General features: G+C 42.2%; 1 protein-coding gene across 1 annotated transcript in view; it reads right to left on the bottom strand.

Annotated features, from left to right (window-relative positions):
• USH2A (usherin) overlaps nucleotides 1–7,020 on the bottom strand; it is a 930,843-nt gene extending 923,823 nt beyond the window's left edge. The window contains exons 1-2 of the mRNA XM_077281431.1: nucleotides 6,623–7,020; nucleotides 2,339–2,504 (exon numbers count right to left, since the gene is read on the bottom strand). Of these exons, the coding sequence (XP_077137546.1) occupies nucleotides 2,339–2,504; nucleotides 6,623–7,020 (564 nt within the window). The remainder of the gene's footprint in view (nucleotides 1–2,338; nucleotides 2,505–6,622) is intronic.
• Between the last annotated feature and the right edge of the window lie 10,291 nt (nucleotides 7,021–17,311).

Here is a 17,311-nt window from a genome sequence, read left to right as displayed (position 1 = left end):
AGCCATTCAAACCCATTTGTGTCAACTTCTGTGCATGTTATCAAGCCAAAATCACCAGGGAATGTGAAATTTTGATCGGGGTCATTTGGATGTTTTGGGTTGTCATTATGATTTAAAAAGAGAAAACACAGTAGTTTGACAATAAATGGCTTCACCCAACCACAAACCATGAGTTGAGAAAAAGTTTTGGTGTTAGCATCCATAATCTCTGAAAAAAAGGCCAAGAAAGGAAAAATTCTGCTGGGGTACTTTTGAGCACAACTGTAGTTGTATAATAATGGACTACCTTTTATTTCATCAATATCATTAAATTCAGTATATTATCATGGCATAGTAGCAAAGTGCTTAGGCTGCAACTCAGATCACAACCACTGGGTGGCCAAAATAGCATAAACATCTCCTGACAGAGTATATATAAAAATTATTTCAAAGCTGCCCCAAGCTCTATCTATCTATCTATCTATCTATCTATCTATCTATCTATCTATCTATCTATCTATCTATCTATCTATCTATCTATATTCTATCTATTATCTATCTATCTATCTATCTATTATCTATCTATTATCTGTTTATCTATCTATTATCTATTTATCTATCTATCCATCTATTATCTGTTTATATATCTATCTATTATCTATCTAATATTAGTGATGAGCGAGCATACTTGTTGCTCGGGTTTTCGCGAGCACGCTCGGGTGGTCTCCGAGAATTTACCGTATATACTTGAGTATAAGCCGAGAATTTCAGCCCATTTTTTTAGGCTGAAATTGCCCCTCTCGGCTTATACTTGAGTCATTCCCGGGGGTCGGCAGGGGAGGGGGAGCGGCAGCTGTCTAATAATATTCACCTGCTCCTGGCGCAATCCCTGCTCGTCCCTGGTTCTCCGGCGCCGGCAGCTTCTTCCTGTAGTGAGCGGTCACATGGTACCGCTCATTACAGTAATGAATATGGACTCCCATAAGGGTGGAGCCACATTTTCATTACTGTAATGAGCGGTACCATGTGACCGCTCAATACAGGAAGAAGCTGACGGTGCCGGAGAACCAGGGACTGCACCGCACTGGAAGCAGGTGAGTATAACGCAGTGTGCGATATTCACCTGTTCCCCGTTCAGGTCAGAGGGTGGGGTGATGTGATTAGTGTGCATGCCACCCTCTGCCTGAACGTCAGTGCAGAGGACGCGGAAGACACCTCGGCGGCCGTCGGTGGAACGAGGAACAGGTGAATATAGCAAGGGTCGGGGGCCTGAGAGGTGAGTATGTCATTTTTTTTTAATCGCAGCAACAACATATGGGGCAAATGTCTGTATGGAGCATCTTATGGGGCAATGTGCAGTATTATATGGGGGCAAATATCTCTATGGAGCATCTTACGGGGCCATAATCAGCATTTGTGGAGCATTACATGGGGCAAATATCTCTAAAGAGCATCTTATGGGGCCCTTATTAACCTTTGTGCAGCATTATATGGGGCATATTTTAATATGGAGCATCTTATGGAGCCCATCATAAACTTTATGGAGCATTATATGGGGCTCCTGATTCAATATGGATATTCAAAAACACTTAACCTACTGATGTCTCAATTAATTTTACTTTTATTGGTATCTATTTTTATTTTTGAAAATTACCAGTAGCTGCTGCATTTTCCACCCTAGGCTTATACTCGAGTCATTATGTTTTTCCAGTTTTTTGTGGCAAAGTTAGGGGTCTCAGCTTATACTCGGGTCGGCTTATACTCGAGTACATACGGTATTTAGTTTTCATCACCTCAGCTGAATGATTTACAGCTACTAGCCAGCTTGATTACATGTGGGGATTCCCTAGCAACCAGGCAACCCCCACATGTACTCAGGCTGGCTAATAGCTGTAAATCATTCATCTGAGGCGATGAGAACTAAATCTCCAAGCAGTCATAAATACTTGGAGACCACCCGAGCGTGCTCTGGAAAACCCGAGCAACGAGTATACTCGTTCATCACTATCTTTTATCTATCTATCTATCTATCTATCTATCTATCTATCTATCTATCTATCTATTATTTACCTATCTATCTATGCATTATCTATCTATTAACTATCTATCTATATATCTATATATTATCAATCTATCTATTATCTACTTATCTATCTATCCATATATTATCTATCTATATATTATCTATCACATATCTATCTATCTAATTATCCATCTATCTAATATATACACACACACACATAAACCCTCATAATCCACACATCCGGGGCATCTTGTCGCTACACCTCAGGAACTTCTCTTCACACATCATTTTAAAACACTTTTCATGTTTAACCAAATGTTATGTATTTCTACTCACCTGCACACTAAGATGAATCCATTTCTTCACAAGGAATCTCCCCTGTGTCATTACTTTTATAGGAGGCTGCAAACCATTTACTGTGCGATAATAAAACACGGTCTCTTTCTCGGAAATTGTGAGTTTGAACACAATCTGCCCATCAGCAGACTTTTCTATCACACACCTTAAGAAGTAAATAGAAAAAAAAAGATCAAAATCCCCTTCAAGTAAACATATGCTGAGAAATAAAGTATAATGCAGGAAAAAGAGTAAACCAACACTCCGGTACAATGGTACTGTGCAATACTGACATATAGTGCTTATGTACAATGCCGACATATAGTGCTTATGTACAATGCCGACATATAGTGCTTATGTACAATGCCGACATATAGTGCTTATGTACAATGCCGACATATAGTGCTTATGTACAATGCCGACATATAGTGCTTATGTACAATGCCGACATATAGTGCTTATGTACAATGCCGACATATAGTGCTTATGTACAATGCCGACATATAGTGCTTATGTACAATGCCGACATATAGTGCTTATGTACAATGCCGACATATAGTGCTTATGTACAATGCCGATATATAGTGCTTATGTACAATGCCGACATATAGTGCTTATGTGCTTTTTAGTGCTCGGAGATTTAGTTTTCCTCACCTCAGCTGAATGATTTACATCTGTTAGCCAGCATAAGTACATGTGGGGGTTGCCTGGTTGCTAGGGAATCCCCACATGTACTTATGCTGGCTAACAGATGTAAATCATTCAGCTGCGGCAAGAAAAACTAATACTCCGAGCACTAAAAAGTACTCGGAAGACCCCCGAGCGTGCTCGAGAAATCTCGAGTAACGAGTATATTCGCTCATCACTAATTACCCCTTTATACATATGCACATAGGTACCGGTATTTTCAATGCAAGTACAACAGTAGTCCAGTGTACACATTATCATTACAATCACAATGAGATTAAGAAAATAACCTCCAAATATATACGGGCAGGGAAAATACCATTATTAACATTGCACAGAGCCCTATAATGTAGCAGCACAATTGTAAGTATACATATAGTGTATCAAGGGTAATGGAACAATGCAACACAGCCAGAAACCTGTAGTGTGCCACAAGGACAAAGGAAGTTATAATTACCTGGGCATAGTAAACAGGGACCCACCACACCCCGACGCGCGTTTCGCTTACAAATGCTTCGTCCAGGGCAGGACACTCCTTATTGGGGCAATATTTTTGTCTTGGCATGCTACGTCAGTTGTTCCAGATTCATAAAGAGGTATGCAGTTCTTCATGATTCAGGAGCGTCTGACTCCACCATGTCCCCTCTTTGAGACCGTCGAGAAAATTGCTAGCATTAATGAATCAGGGCCAAAGTTTTCAGAACCAAGCAGTAGCTATCGTGTAGAAAAATAATAGTGGAATCCACTTTGAACTCTATTATTATGCTCGAGTCTGTGTTTCATATGTTTATTGTCCTAGAGACATTGCTCAGGGGTGGGGACTATGCTTTTTTCATGGGAGGGCCTTCACACTCCATAATTGTAGCTGCAATATTTTGTAAATAAGCAGAATAGCTCTTTTAAACACAAGTGGCATTCAAGAACTTACATCATTGCCAGCTAAGAACAATTGGAGTCCAAATTTAGTCCCACGGCCAACAAGGTCATCGGGGTTTGCAGCCGAGAGTGCGGAAAGTCTCAGCGAAAAAAAAGTCTCAAGGCGGTGAAGTCTCATTTATCATTCCCTCTTTATGCTATTTACATTTCACAGCTGTTTACCCCACTGTTGTCTGTATACATTTGTACCTTGAGGCTACTGTTCATCATTAGGCTTAGTGCATGTTTTAACGTATGGTAGCTCTTTGTTGCACGGAGAGGAAGGATTGCTTGCACCAGCACGGAGCAGGAACGATGATGAGGAACGCTCTTCGCCCATTGTCTGGTGCTCATCTTTAAACTCCTGCCTCATTAGTTACTATGCAAGCCATGCTAAACAAAGCCGAAGAACACTATTCATGCTAATTTCGATGCCACGGGCTGGAATTCCTCTAAGATTATAGGCATTGTGTATCTAATGATAGCAGCTATTTTTAAGGGTTGCCTCAGGTGAGTAGTGGAAATTCAAAGACATTATTGCACATTATATCTTAACACACATGTGGATATATTCAAAGGATATTTCCGCGGCGGTCGCTCTGTTGGGAGCATGATTTTAGAGACAAATAGGTTTTCATTATTCCGCCAATTAGGACATTAGATATTCTCTTGGTATATGTGAATAATCAACTAATTATTAAAAAGAAAGCCGTATACCGAGAAGTGCGAGAAAAATGAAATATCTAAATTACAGATAATATTTTTTAAGGAGGCTTCTTAAAGTGGATAGTTAAAGGGAAGTAATTTATCTGCATCTTTATTATAGAAGTATATTACTTATTTTTTTTCTTTAGCTATTTAACCTTTTAGAGGTTTGCTTACCTATATGTTTTATTGGGACATAGCTGCATCATTAAAAAGGGGTCCTTGTCCATGAATCACAGTGGATAGTCACTAACAAAGACCTGATCGCACCATTTACCTATGCTCTTGGGTCGACATAGTCCAAAAAAAAGTCAACACAAATTTTTAAAAAAATCTATTTTCTGATATTCTGTTAGGAGAATGATTATGGTATATGTATCTAAAACTCCACCACCAGGGAATAAAATTTTGCTAACAAGACATGATATAGTATTGAATTTCTATCGAGAGAAAATCGAATCCTAAACCAAAATTCTAGAAAAAGTACAGATGACCATCCATTTGAAGAGTTGCATGCAATACTTCATTTGCCCTCTAGTGGACGCTGTAGGGAAATTGTGCAGCTGATATTAAATTAGCTGCCAGATTATGGTAATAATTACCTGATCACCATGATCATCTATAATAATAAAGGCGTCCTCTGTCATGTTTTTGAACCACTTTCAAGACTATTTCGTTAATGTTACTCCATTAGCCTCAATTAATAAAAATATGACTTTTCAAATAATAATATATAATGTAATAATACAGCAATGGAAACTTTCCAAGGAAATGGATGTAAAGTACAATTGTAATACTGCAAACATATGAATTGTAAAAGTATGCTTGGCAACAAAAGTGACCTTTATGGGCGTAGAATCGGTCTGTGTGCTGACCGTGCTTACCGCGGACTGAACACGGAGAAGATATGTACCTATTATAGCTAAAGTGCCAATGCACAATGCCAAGTTTCAATGGGGACTGATGGTCTGTATGTAGAAAAATTGTAGTATGTATTACCCTATTCGGCTTTTTTGAACAAATTGATAATATGTGCGATGAAGAAATGAAAAGCAGAACCAGCACCTACCTGCATTGCAGAAAAGCACACAGAGGTGCACCTAGAGCCAGTCACGTCTGAAATTTGGGGTCATGGCTGACCCAATTTTCAATATAGCCTTAAAAATTTTCTGCTGGGAATTATTTATTTCACGTATGGGAATACTTGGGCATACTAGTCATGCATACTAAGGGAGAAAAGGAGAATTGTGTGTGTGAGTTATAGCATAGCCCACAATGAAAAATACTTGAATCGCTTTTTCATCTTATACTATAATTTATAATTCCAAGACGTGGGATTAGGGCCGTACAGAGGTATCAAGGGCCCTCGTAGAAAAAGTCCTAAGTGCCTCCCTGTTGGAAAGGTCAGGCAGGGTCATGGTGCATAGGCGCAGACACAGAAGAGATTGGCAAAAAACAAAGGAAGACATAGTTCCTGTCCTGTCTGAATCTGCTGACACTTATGGCCCTGCCTACGAGGAGCAATACGGCAGTGTAATCAGGACCAAGATTACAGAAGTGGGTAATTCGGCTTCGGGCTCTATAGCAGTTGCTTGGTTTGCCTCCATTAGAGGGGACTAGCCCTCGTTTATCCTGAACTGTCTGGTAAGCTGGATGATGCAGAATAATAACAATGGCCAGCTTGTGACTCGGTAAAAATCAAGTGCGTAAAACACTAAATAATTTAAGCTGTTCCTTTAACCTCATTTTGGGCAGTTGTCCAACAGCATCAACTTAGAGTCACATTAAAATTCTTACTAAATAAATCCACCCCATTATTACTTTATCAGATGCTCATAACGAAACAAGTAGGAGTTTTACCTAAATGATGATGTTGAAAAATGCTTTTATTTTTTAGATTTACTTTTTTGTGTGTGCTTTTCTCTGAGCTGCTTCTTTTGTATAGAAGGAATGTGTAACCGAAGGCTCCGTACTTACATTTCACCCTCCTGCTCGGGTTTCAACCACACGGTGAGCGTGAACGAGCTTCCAATTCCTAAAGGAGCAGTCACAACAAAGCAGTCTTTGTGATCGTAAAATATAAAACTATTGGAAAAGTTACTGGACTCGGGACGTAAATCAGCCGTATCTCTTCTGACACAGGGTCCGAGAACATCCCTCAGAGGCTGATGGAACTCAGGAGGGGCGGCTCTGTAGGGACAGTCTTGAACACATAGGCGTTGAGTGCAAGTCTTGATACTTGGCAAATTCACATCACTTTGACAAAAGATGCTTCGTTTTGGGATCCCGCAAGTTACGTCAGGTGGATCTATGTATATAGGCTTAAATGTTGCAACATTCTCCAGTTCAGGGAAAAGACCTTGCGCTTTAACCATAGGGAGGCCGAAAAATAACACTTTAAAGATGTGAAGCAAGGAGACAATTTTTCTTCTCGCATGGAAAAAACACATCTTGAGGCACAATAATAATTTCATAAAGTCTTTAAATATATTGTAACAGATTTGTTATTAATTTTCATCATGAGTTGTTCTGTGGGTATTTAGATATTTGGTATTCTTTTGCTGCATGATCCATCATCAATCACCTAAAAGAGAAAAAAATGTGCATTATCGGAGGCCATCTGAAAAATGATCAGAAACCTTCTACTTGACAAACCCAACTCCCTACAATGCGGGCGTCAGCTGTATTATACACTCAGCACCCAAGTCAGACCTCTAAGATCATACCTACAGCTGTTCAACCTCTTAGATGCCACTGTCAAGTTTGATCGCAGCATTTAAGAGGTTGGAAATTTTTGCTGTTCCTTCTGACACTTATTAGCCCCCTCGCAACATGATTTTAGGGTATCAATGGCAGTGTTTTGGCAGCCACTGGGTCATTATGATGGACGTTATACCATTCGTAGGATTTATATTCTGTAGTCACTCACAACCAATTTATTTACAGATTATTATCTACAAGTCCATCATTTTATTTTCGGAATTTGTATTTTTTTCTGAAAGATTATTATATGTTTTTATTTCATCTTAACTTGAAGAGATAATAAAATAAAGTCATTTGAGTGTATAATAATTTTGCTTGAAATGATTTTTTTTTGTATATTTTTCCCATGCATATTTTTTTTATCTGTTTCTTTGTTGATGAATACACATATGTGGTCGTAGCATGTTTATACTTCTTTCATTTCCATGCTTTGTCGTGTTTGATGAAGGCCCAGGTCTTAGGGTCGAAACATCACTGACTTGTTGTTTGGATTGCCTAATAAAGTTCCGTTACGTATTTTGGAGTGCAAAATATCTTACAATTTCCAATTGGAGGATATACTTGGCTTATATTTACAAAATCAAAAATGTTTTGGCACCTTTTAAAGCAAAAACTTGTATGTTCTTTAAAATGACGCAAAATTCTGCTATAGAAAGAAAAAACTAGGGTACATTTGCCCCAAAATATTGTGACTTTTTAAAAAGTCAAATTTGATGAATTAGTCTAAAATATCTGGAAAAGTCACATTGATATAAAAAAATGTAACTAAACAACAAGAGACAACTTAAAAAAAAAGTCACAAACCTGATGAGGAACTTGCCACAAATCAAAAAGTCAGCTTGATTAAGAAATTTTCATGCCAATAAAATGGCAAAAATGCAATTAGGCAACAAACCCATTGTTTTACCTTTCACTAATATATAGATGTAATGTAAGAAATGCCAATTGACATTTATAATTGACAAGAAAGAAAAAGTCAAAAACGGTGAAAAATAAAGAGAATAAAGTATTTTAACACTCACATGTCTCTGCTTCTTTCAGCAGCAGCATTACTGAAACAGAACAGTCAGGGATGAAACACTCACTTATACAGGGCGGATGAGCAGGGCTCTAACCTGGGGCATTGCCGGAGGAGGCGTCCTGTGGGGACAGGTGAACTGTAAATTAACTTATTTTTTCAAGTGTAATTTCTTTATTTCTTTGTGTTTTCTTCCTTTCTGTATAACTGAGGTCTTTCTGAACTTTACACCATACTTCAAACAGTGTATTGGATAATAGTTTAGTTTAATAGACTGGGTTGTTTTTTTTAACCCATCTCCTGGAAATTAACCGGAAGGAAACGCTCCATGGGTCATTATACAATAAGCCCCCATCTATCATGGGCCATTTTTTTGGTGTCTTCATATGTGACACAGTGACTTTTGGCACCACTCACGCCCCGGGTGAGACTACTACCTCTCCACTCCGTATAGCCATGTTCAGAAATGGACATTGATGGTAACCATTGAATTCCATCCCATTGCTTATCGTCTCCTAGCTTGAGTTAGCTAAGGACAAGAAGTCATACATTAAGAATTCACGATTTGCACCTCCATTACTAGGAATTATTGTTTGTTGTGACCACATCGGTAAAGTCTGTTAGGAGAGGAACATAAAAGATTGTATTAGGCACCTTTGGGTAATCTATAACAGTGAGGTGGCTTCATGAAGCTATATATGCTTCTCTAGAGGAGACTACATGCAGAATGTGGCAGGTGATGGAGCATGCCAATAATTTTTGGTCACACATATGATATTCATGAGTTATGCCTCAGTTTTGCTTTTATAAAAAGTGGAGTGATGCATTAATAGAACATTGGCCCAAAGATATTTGTGAGATCCAAACAACGATCCATAATATGATCTTGAGCCTGAATGCTAATACGTCACAACTTTCATCCATGTCCTTCTGGGAGTGACAACATTTTTTGTTGCATACCCACACCCCAGTAATCAAGCCACAACCTACAACACTTTCTCCATACACCCCACTATTACTCCTCCATGTCCTGTCCATGCACCTCTCTACATCTTCTGCATGCCCCCCTACTACCCTTCATTGACGGCCCCTCTATGCACCCCTCCACAACTGCTCCATGCACCCCACTACATTACATCGATGCCCACTCTACACCTGCACACCCTCTCCATGCTTCCCCAATGCAAGAAATCTTTTAGAGGCTTTACTGGGAGGTTCTGAGATGATTCATTGACATCCTGGAAATTTGCCAACTGTTCTGGGAGTTGGGCAAGTCTCACCTTTTTCTGGTTGCCTCTTAAACATTCCAGAAGAGTTGAGAAGTACAATTTAACCTTTAACACTTACTAGTGCCAAATGAAACATATTATGAAAATATTGGACTTTTAATGTGTGATCAATGTGGGATTTGTGAGGGGAATTGTATGATCAATGTCAGATCCAACCCTTGTGGGACCCTGCATGCTGGTATTGTAGCTTAAGTTTTTGGTCTCATAAACAGCATTAGTTCTTGGAATTAGAGCATCGCCGATCACAAATTGATGACCCGTCAGATCCACATTGGTGACACATTGATGACCTTCTACCTGAAGATGAGATCCTCACTGATCACACATTGATGATCTGCTGTCGTGATGTTCAGATCTCCAATGATAAACACTGATGATAAGTCTATATGTGTGTCAGATCCCCAATGATCACACATTGATGACCTGTCTACTTGGGCGTCAGATCACGCATATATGACCAGTCTATCTGGTGGTTAGATCCCCACTGATTACATATTGATGACCCATCTACCTGGTGGTCAGATCTCCAGTGGTAAACATTGATGACCAGTCTATATAGGTGTCAGATCCCCAATGATCATACATTGAAGACCTGTCTAACTGAAGGTCAGATCTCCACCAATCACACATTAATGACCAGCCTATATGGGTGCAGATCCTCACTGATCACAAATTGATGCCCCGTCTACCTCGTGGCCAGATCTCCACTGATTACACATATATGACCTGTGTACCTGGTGGTTAGATCCCCACTGATTACATATTGATGACCCATCTACCTGATGGTCAGATCTTCACAGATAAACATTGATGACCAATCTATATGGGTGTCATATCCCCAATGATCATACACTGAAGACCTTTCTAACTGGATGTCAGATCTCCACTGATCACACATTAATGACCAGTCTATATGGGTGCAAATCCTCACTGACCATAAATTGATGACCCGTCTACCTGGTGGCCAGATCTCCACTGATCACACATATATGACCCTTGTACCTGATGGTTAAATCCCCACTGATTACATATTGATGACCCATCTGCCTGGTAGTCAGATCTTCACTGATTACACATTTGTGACCTGTCTATCTGGGTGTCAGATTCGCAATGATCGCACACTGATGAGCCATCTACCTGGTGGTGAAATCTCCACTGATCACACATTGATGACCCGTCTACCTTGTGGTCAGATCTCCACCTATCACACATTGATGTGCGGTCTACCTGGTGATCACATCTCCACTGATTACACATTAGTGGCACGTCTAGCTGAGGTCAGATCCCCACTTATCATACATTTATAGTCATATAAATAGTCATAGTTATAGTCATTTATATCCTACATTTATAGACTATCTATGATACACTTTATACAATTGTCCCCATATGTAAAAAGTTCTTGTCACATTATCCCATTATCCTGTAATTATGTGACTGAGGGTCATTACACAATATAAGAACATATTCCCCCTCTTACCTGTGCATAACGGAGCAGACATTATGAAGTGCGGTCCTTTAGCATGACGCCGGGGCATATTATATATGAATGAGTACATGCAGGTTGGTGAATTACCGCTCCTCACCCTCATCCTCCTCCTGCTCTGTTGTGCCTCAGGAAAGCTGATTAAACTTCTCCAGCCACTGCCATCTGTCTTTCCCTTTGTCTCAGGTCTTAGGTCTTACTTCATTATCTAGTTTCACTCTATGCAAATGAAGACCGTTTTTGCCTCATCTCAGACATCTGTGTGCAGGTGTCTTTTTCGCTTTTTATGTCCGGAAATTAACACACATCTCATACCTTGACTCCAGGCTGATAAGAGCTAGTAGGAAAGAACAAGTATGATGTCACAAGGTAGCCCTGTATCAGTCACAGTTCTTGGCACTACCTTCACCTGCTGGCCACTTGGCGATATATTGGAGGTTTATGACTTGTCTTCACGGTTTTTACCCTTAGTACCGTATTATTATAGAATACACATAAAAAAATAAAAGAGTACCGTACACATGGGCTAAACATACAATACATTTTGTCTCACATAATTTTAAAACATTTGCTTGTTTTTAATACATACTACAATATCACTACTCTATAATTATAATAAGATGACTCTGCACATTTTGGCCTAGCCTACACAGCAAAGCTAAGTGACATGCAGAAAACATGACAGTTTCAGTGTATCGTGACTGCTCTAATGACCAGTGTGATGCAGCCTTTGGAGTGCTGCTCCCATTTTAATATATATATATATATATATATATATATATATATATATATATATATATATATATATATATACTAGCTATTGAACCCGTTCTACGCCCGGGTGGCGAGCATTTATATTGGTATATGGTCTCCATCCTGGTATGTGCTGCTCCCATCTTGCTCTCCCATCCTGTCATGTGCTGCTCCATCCTGCGCCCCCATCCTGTCATGTGCTGCTCCATCCTGCATCCCCATCCTGTCATGTGCACCCATCCTGCGCCCCCATCCTGTCATGTGCTGCTCCATCCTGCATCCCCATCCTGTCATGTGCTGCTCCATCCTGCATCCCCATCCTGTCATGTGCTGTGCCATCTTGCGCCCCATCCTATCATGTGCTGCTCCATTCTGCGTCTCCATCCTGTCATGTGCTCCCATCCTGCGCCCCATCCTGTGATATGCTGCTCCATCCTACACCCCCATCCTGTCATGTGTGTGCCCCCATTCTGTCATGTTCTGCTCCCATCCTGCGCCCCATCCAGTCATGTGCTCCCATCCTGCACCCCCTTCCTGTCATGTGTGCGCCCCCATTCTGTCATGTGCTGCTGCCATCGTGCGCAATCATTCTGTCATGTGCTGCTCCCATCCTGCGCCCCAATTCTGTCATGTGGTGCTCCCTGTTATGACCCCAATGGCGAGGGTCTCAGAGAAACAAGTAAGTCTGCGACGTACAAAAATCCAGCTCATAGGGCAGTGGTAACTGGGTTGACCATATATCTACTCCTAACGCCAACACTAGCAGTAGCCGGGGAACATGCCTACGTTGGTCGCTAGATGTCTCGCGCCAGCCGGAGGACTAACTACCCCTAGAAGAGGAAAACAAAGACCTCTCTTGCCTACAGAGAATAGACCCCAAAAGTAGGATAGTAGGCCCCCACAAATAATAACGGTGAGGTAAGAGGAAATGACAAACACAGAGATGAACTAGACTTTAGCAAAGAGAGGCCCACTTACTAATAGCAGAATGTAGTAAGATAACTTATATGGTCAACAAAAACCCTATCAAAATCCACGCTGGAAATTCAAGAACCCCCGAACCGTCTAACGGCCCGGGGGGAGAACACCAGCCACCCTAGAGCTTCCAGCAAGGTCAGGAAACAGATTATATACAAGCTGGACAAAAATGCAAACCAAAACAAATAGCAAAAAGCAAGGAAGCAGACTTAGCTTAATCAAGCAGGAACCAGGATCAGTAGACAAGAGCACTACAGATTAGCTCTGATATCAACGTTGCCAGGCATTGAACTGAAGGTCCAGGGAGCTTATATAGCAACACCCCTGACCTAACGACCCAGGTGAGCATACAAGGGATGAATGACATACCCAGAGTCAAATCACTAGTAGCCACTAGAGGGAGCCAAAAGGTAAATTCACAACAGTACCCCCCCCTTAGTGAGGGGTCCCCGAACCCTCACCAAGACCACCAGGGCGATCAGGATGAGCGGCGTGAAAGGCACGAACTAAATCGGCCGCATGCACATCAGAGGCGACCACCCAGGAATTATCCTCCTGACCATAGCCCTTCCACTTGACCAGGTACTGAAGCCTCCGCCTGGAGAGACGAGAATCTAAGATCTTCTCCACCACGTACTCCAACTCGCCCTCAACCAACACCGGAGCAGGAGGCTCAGCAGAAGGAACCACAGGCACAACGTACCGCCGCAACAAGGACCTATGAAATACGTTGTGGATGGCAAACGACACCGGAAGATCCAGGCGAAAGGATACAGGATTAATGATTTCCAATATCTTGTAAGGACCAATGAAGCGAGGCTTAAATTTGGGAGAGGAGACCTTCATAGGAACAAATTGAGAAGACAGCCATACCAAATCCCCAACGCGAAGTCGGGGACCCACACCGCGGCGGCGGTTGGCAAAACGCTGAGCCTTCTCCTGTGACAACTTCAAGTTGTCCACCACATGCCCCCAGATCCGCTGCAACCTATCCACCACGGAATCCACCCCAGGACAGTCAGAAGGCTCTACATGTCCCGAGGAAAAACGAGGATGGAAACCAGAGTTGCAGAAAAATGGCGAAACCAAGGTGGCGGAACTAGCCCGATTATTAAGGGCAAATTCAGCCAACGGCAAGAAGGTCACCCAATCATCCTGATCAGAAGAGACAAAACACCTCAAATAAGCCTCCAGAGTCTGATTAGTTCGCTCCGTTTGTCCGTTAGTCTGGGGATGGAAAGCGGATGAAAACGACAACTCAATGCCCATCCTACCACAAAAGGATCGCCAGAACCTGGAAACAAACTGGGATCCTCTGTCCGACACAATATTCTCAGGAATGCCGTGCAAACGAACCACGTTCTGGAAGAACACAGGAACCAGATCAGAAGAGGAGGGCAGCTTAGGCAAAGGAACCAAATGGACCATCTTGGAGAAACGGTCACATATCACCCAGATGACAGACATGCCCTGAGACACCGGAAGATCAGAAATGAAATCCATAGAGATGTGTGTCCAAGGTCTCTTTGGGACAGGCAAGGGCAAGAGCAACCCGCTGGCACGAGAGCAGCAAGGCTTAGCTCGAGCACAAGTACCACAGGACTGCACAAATGACCGCACATCCCTTGACAAGGAAGGCCACCAAAAGGACCTGGCCACCAGATCTCTGGAGCCAAAAATTCCCGGGTGCCCTGCCAACACCGAGGAATGAACCTCGGAAATGACTCTGCTGGTCCATCTAGCAGGCACAAACAATCTGTCAGGTGGACAAGAGTCAGGCCTACCAGCCTGAAATCTCTGCAACACACGTCGCAGATCTGGAGAAATAGCAGACACGATAACTCCTTCCTTAAGAATACCCACAGGTTCAGCGACTCCAGGAGCATCAGGCACAAAGCTCCTAGACAGAGCATCGGCCTTCACATTCTTAGAACCTGGTAAATACGAGACCACAAAGTCAAAACGGGAGAAAAACAATGACCAGCGGGCCTGTCTAGGATTCAGGCGTTTAGCAGACTCGAGATACATCAGATTTTTGTGATCAGTCAAGACCACCACACGATGCTTAGCACCCTCGAGCCAATGACGCCACTCCTCAAATGCCCACTTCATGGCCAACAACTCCCGATTGCCCACATCATAATTTCGCTCTGCCGGCGAAAACTTCCTAGAGAAAAAGGCACAAGGTCTCATAGTAGAGCAACCAGGGCCTCTCTGCGACAAAACGGCCCCTGCCCCAATCTCCAAAGCATCCACCTCAACCTGAAAGGGAAGTGAGATGTCAGGCTGGCACAAAACAGGCGCCGAAGTAAACCGGCGTTTTAACTCCTGGAAAGCCTCCACGGCAGCAGGAGCCCAGTTAGCTACATCAGAGCCTTTCTTGGTCATATCCGTCAGCGGTTTAACAACGCTAGAGAAATTTGCGATAAAACGACGGTAGAAGTTAGCAAAACCCAAGAACTTCTGAAGACTCTTAACTGACGAGGGTTGAGTCCAATCATGAATAGCTCGGACCTTGACTGGATCCATCTCCACAGCAGAAGGGGAAAAAATGAACCCCAAAAAGGGAACCTTCTGTACACCAAAGAGACACTTTGAGCCTTTTACAAACAAAGAATTTTCACGCAGAATCTCAAAAACCATCCTGACCTGCTCCACATGCGAGTCCCAATCATCAGAAAAAAACAGAATATCATCCAGATAAACAATCAAAAATTTATCCAGATACTTCCGGAAAATGTCATGCATTAAGGACTGAAAAACTGAAGGTGCATTAGAGAGACCGAATGGCATCACCAAGTACTCAAAATGACCTTCGGGCGTATTGAATGCGGTTTTCCATTCATCGCCCTGCCTAATGCGCACAAGGTTGTACGCACCACGAAGGTCTACCTTGGTGAACCACTTGGCACCTTTAATCCGGGCAAACAAATCTGACAACAGCGGCAAAGGATACTGAAATTTGACAGTAATCTTATTTAAAAGCCGATAGTCAATACAAGGCCTCAAAGATCCGTCCTTTTTGGCCACAAAAAAGAATCCCGCACCAAGAGGGGAAGAAGAAGGACGGATATGCCCCTTCTCAAGAGACTCCTTGATATATGAACGCATCGCGGTATGTTCAGGTACCGACAGATTAAACAGTCTCCCCTTAGGAAACTTACTGCCAGGAATCAAATCTATTGCACAGTCACATTCCCTATGAGGAGGCAGTGCACTGGACTTAGACTCGCTGAAGACATCCTGATAATCAGACAAATACGCCGGAACTTCCGAAGGCGTAGAAGAAGCAATAGACAAGGGCAGGGAATCTCCATGAATTCCATGGCAGCCCCAACTTGATACTGACATAGCCTTCCAGTCCAAGACTGGATTATGGGTCTGTAACCATAGCAAACCCAAAACAACCAAATCATGCATTTTATGCAGAACAAGAAAACGTATTACCTCCCGATGTTCGGGAGTCATGCACATGGTAACCTGTGTCCAAAACTGCGGTTTATTTTTTGCCAATGGCGTAGAATCAATACCCCTAAGAGGGATAGGATTTTCCAATGGCTCAAGAACAAATCCGCAGCGCTTGGCAAATGACAGATCCATAAGGCTCAGGGCAGCACCCGAGTCCACAAACGCCATGACAGGATACGATGACAGTGAGCAAATCAAAGTTACAGATAGAATAAATTTAGGTTGCAAATTACCAATGGCGACCGGACTAACAACCTTAGTAAGACGTTTAGAGCATGCTGAGATAACATGTGTAGAATCACCACAGTAGTAACACAAGCCATTCTGGCGTCTATGAATTTTCCGCTCATTTCTAGTCAGGATTCTATCACATTGCATTAAATCAGGTGTCTGTTCAGACAACACCATGAGGGAATTAGCGGTTTTGCGCTCCCGCAACCGCCGGTCGATTTGAATAGCCAGGGCCATAGAATCATTCAGACCTGTGGGAATGGGAAAACCCACCATCACATTCTTAATGGCTTCAGAAAGGCCATTTCTAAAATTAGCAGCCAATGCACACTCGTTCCACTGGGTCAGCACGGACCATTTCCGAAATTTTTGGCAATACACTTCAGCCTCATCCTGGCCCTGAGACATAGCCAGCAAGGCCTTTTCTGCCTGAATCTCAAGATTGGGTTCCTCATAAAGCAAACCGAGCGCCAGAAAAAACGCATCAATGTCAGCCAATGCCGGATCTCCTGGTGCCAGCGAGAAGGCCCAATCCTGAGGGTCGCCCCGTAAAAAAGAAATAACAATTTTTACTTGCTGAGCGGAGTCTCCAGATGAACAGGGTTTCAGGGACAAAAACAATTTACAATTATTCCTGAAATTTCTAAATTTAAATCGGTCTCCGGAAAACGGTTCAGGAA

This window comes from Ranitomeya variabilis, chromosome 2 (genome assembly GCF_051348905.1).
Source record: "Ranitomeya variabilis isolate aRanVar5 chromosome 2, aRanVar5.hap1, whole genome shotgun sequence".
NCBI lineage: Eukaryota > Metazoa > Chordata > Amphibia > Anura > Dendrobatidae > Ranitomeya > Ranitomeya variabilis.
The sequence above is the reverse complement of the archived record's forward strand: the minus strand, read 5'-3'. Positions and strand labels throughout refer to the sequence as shown.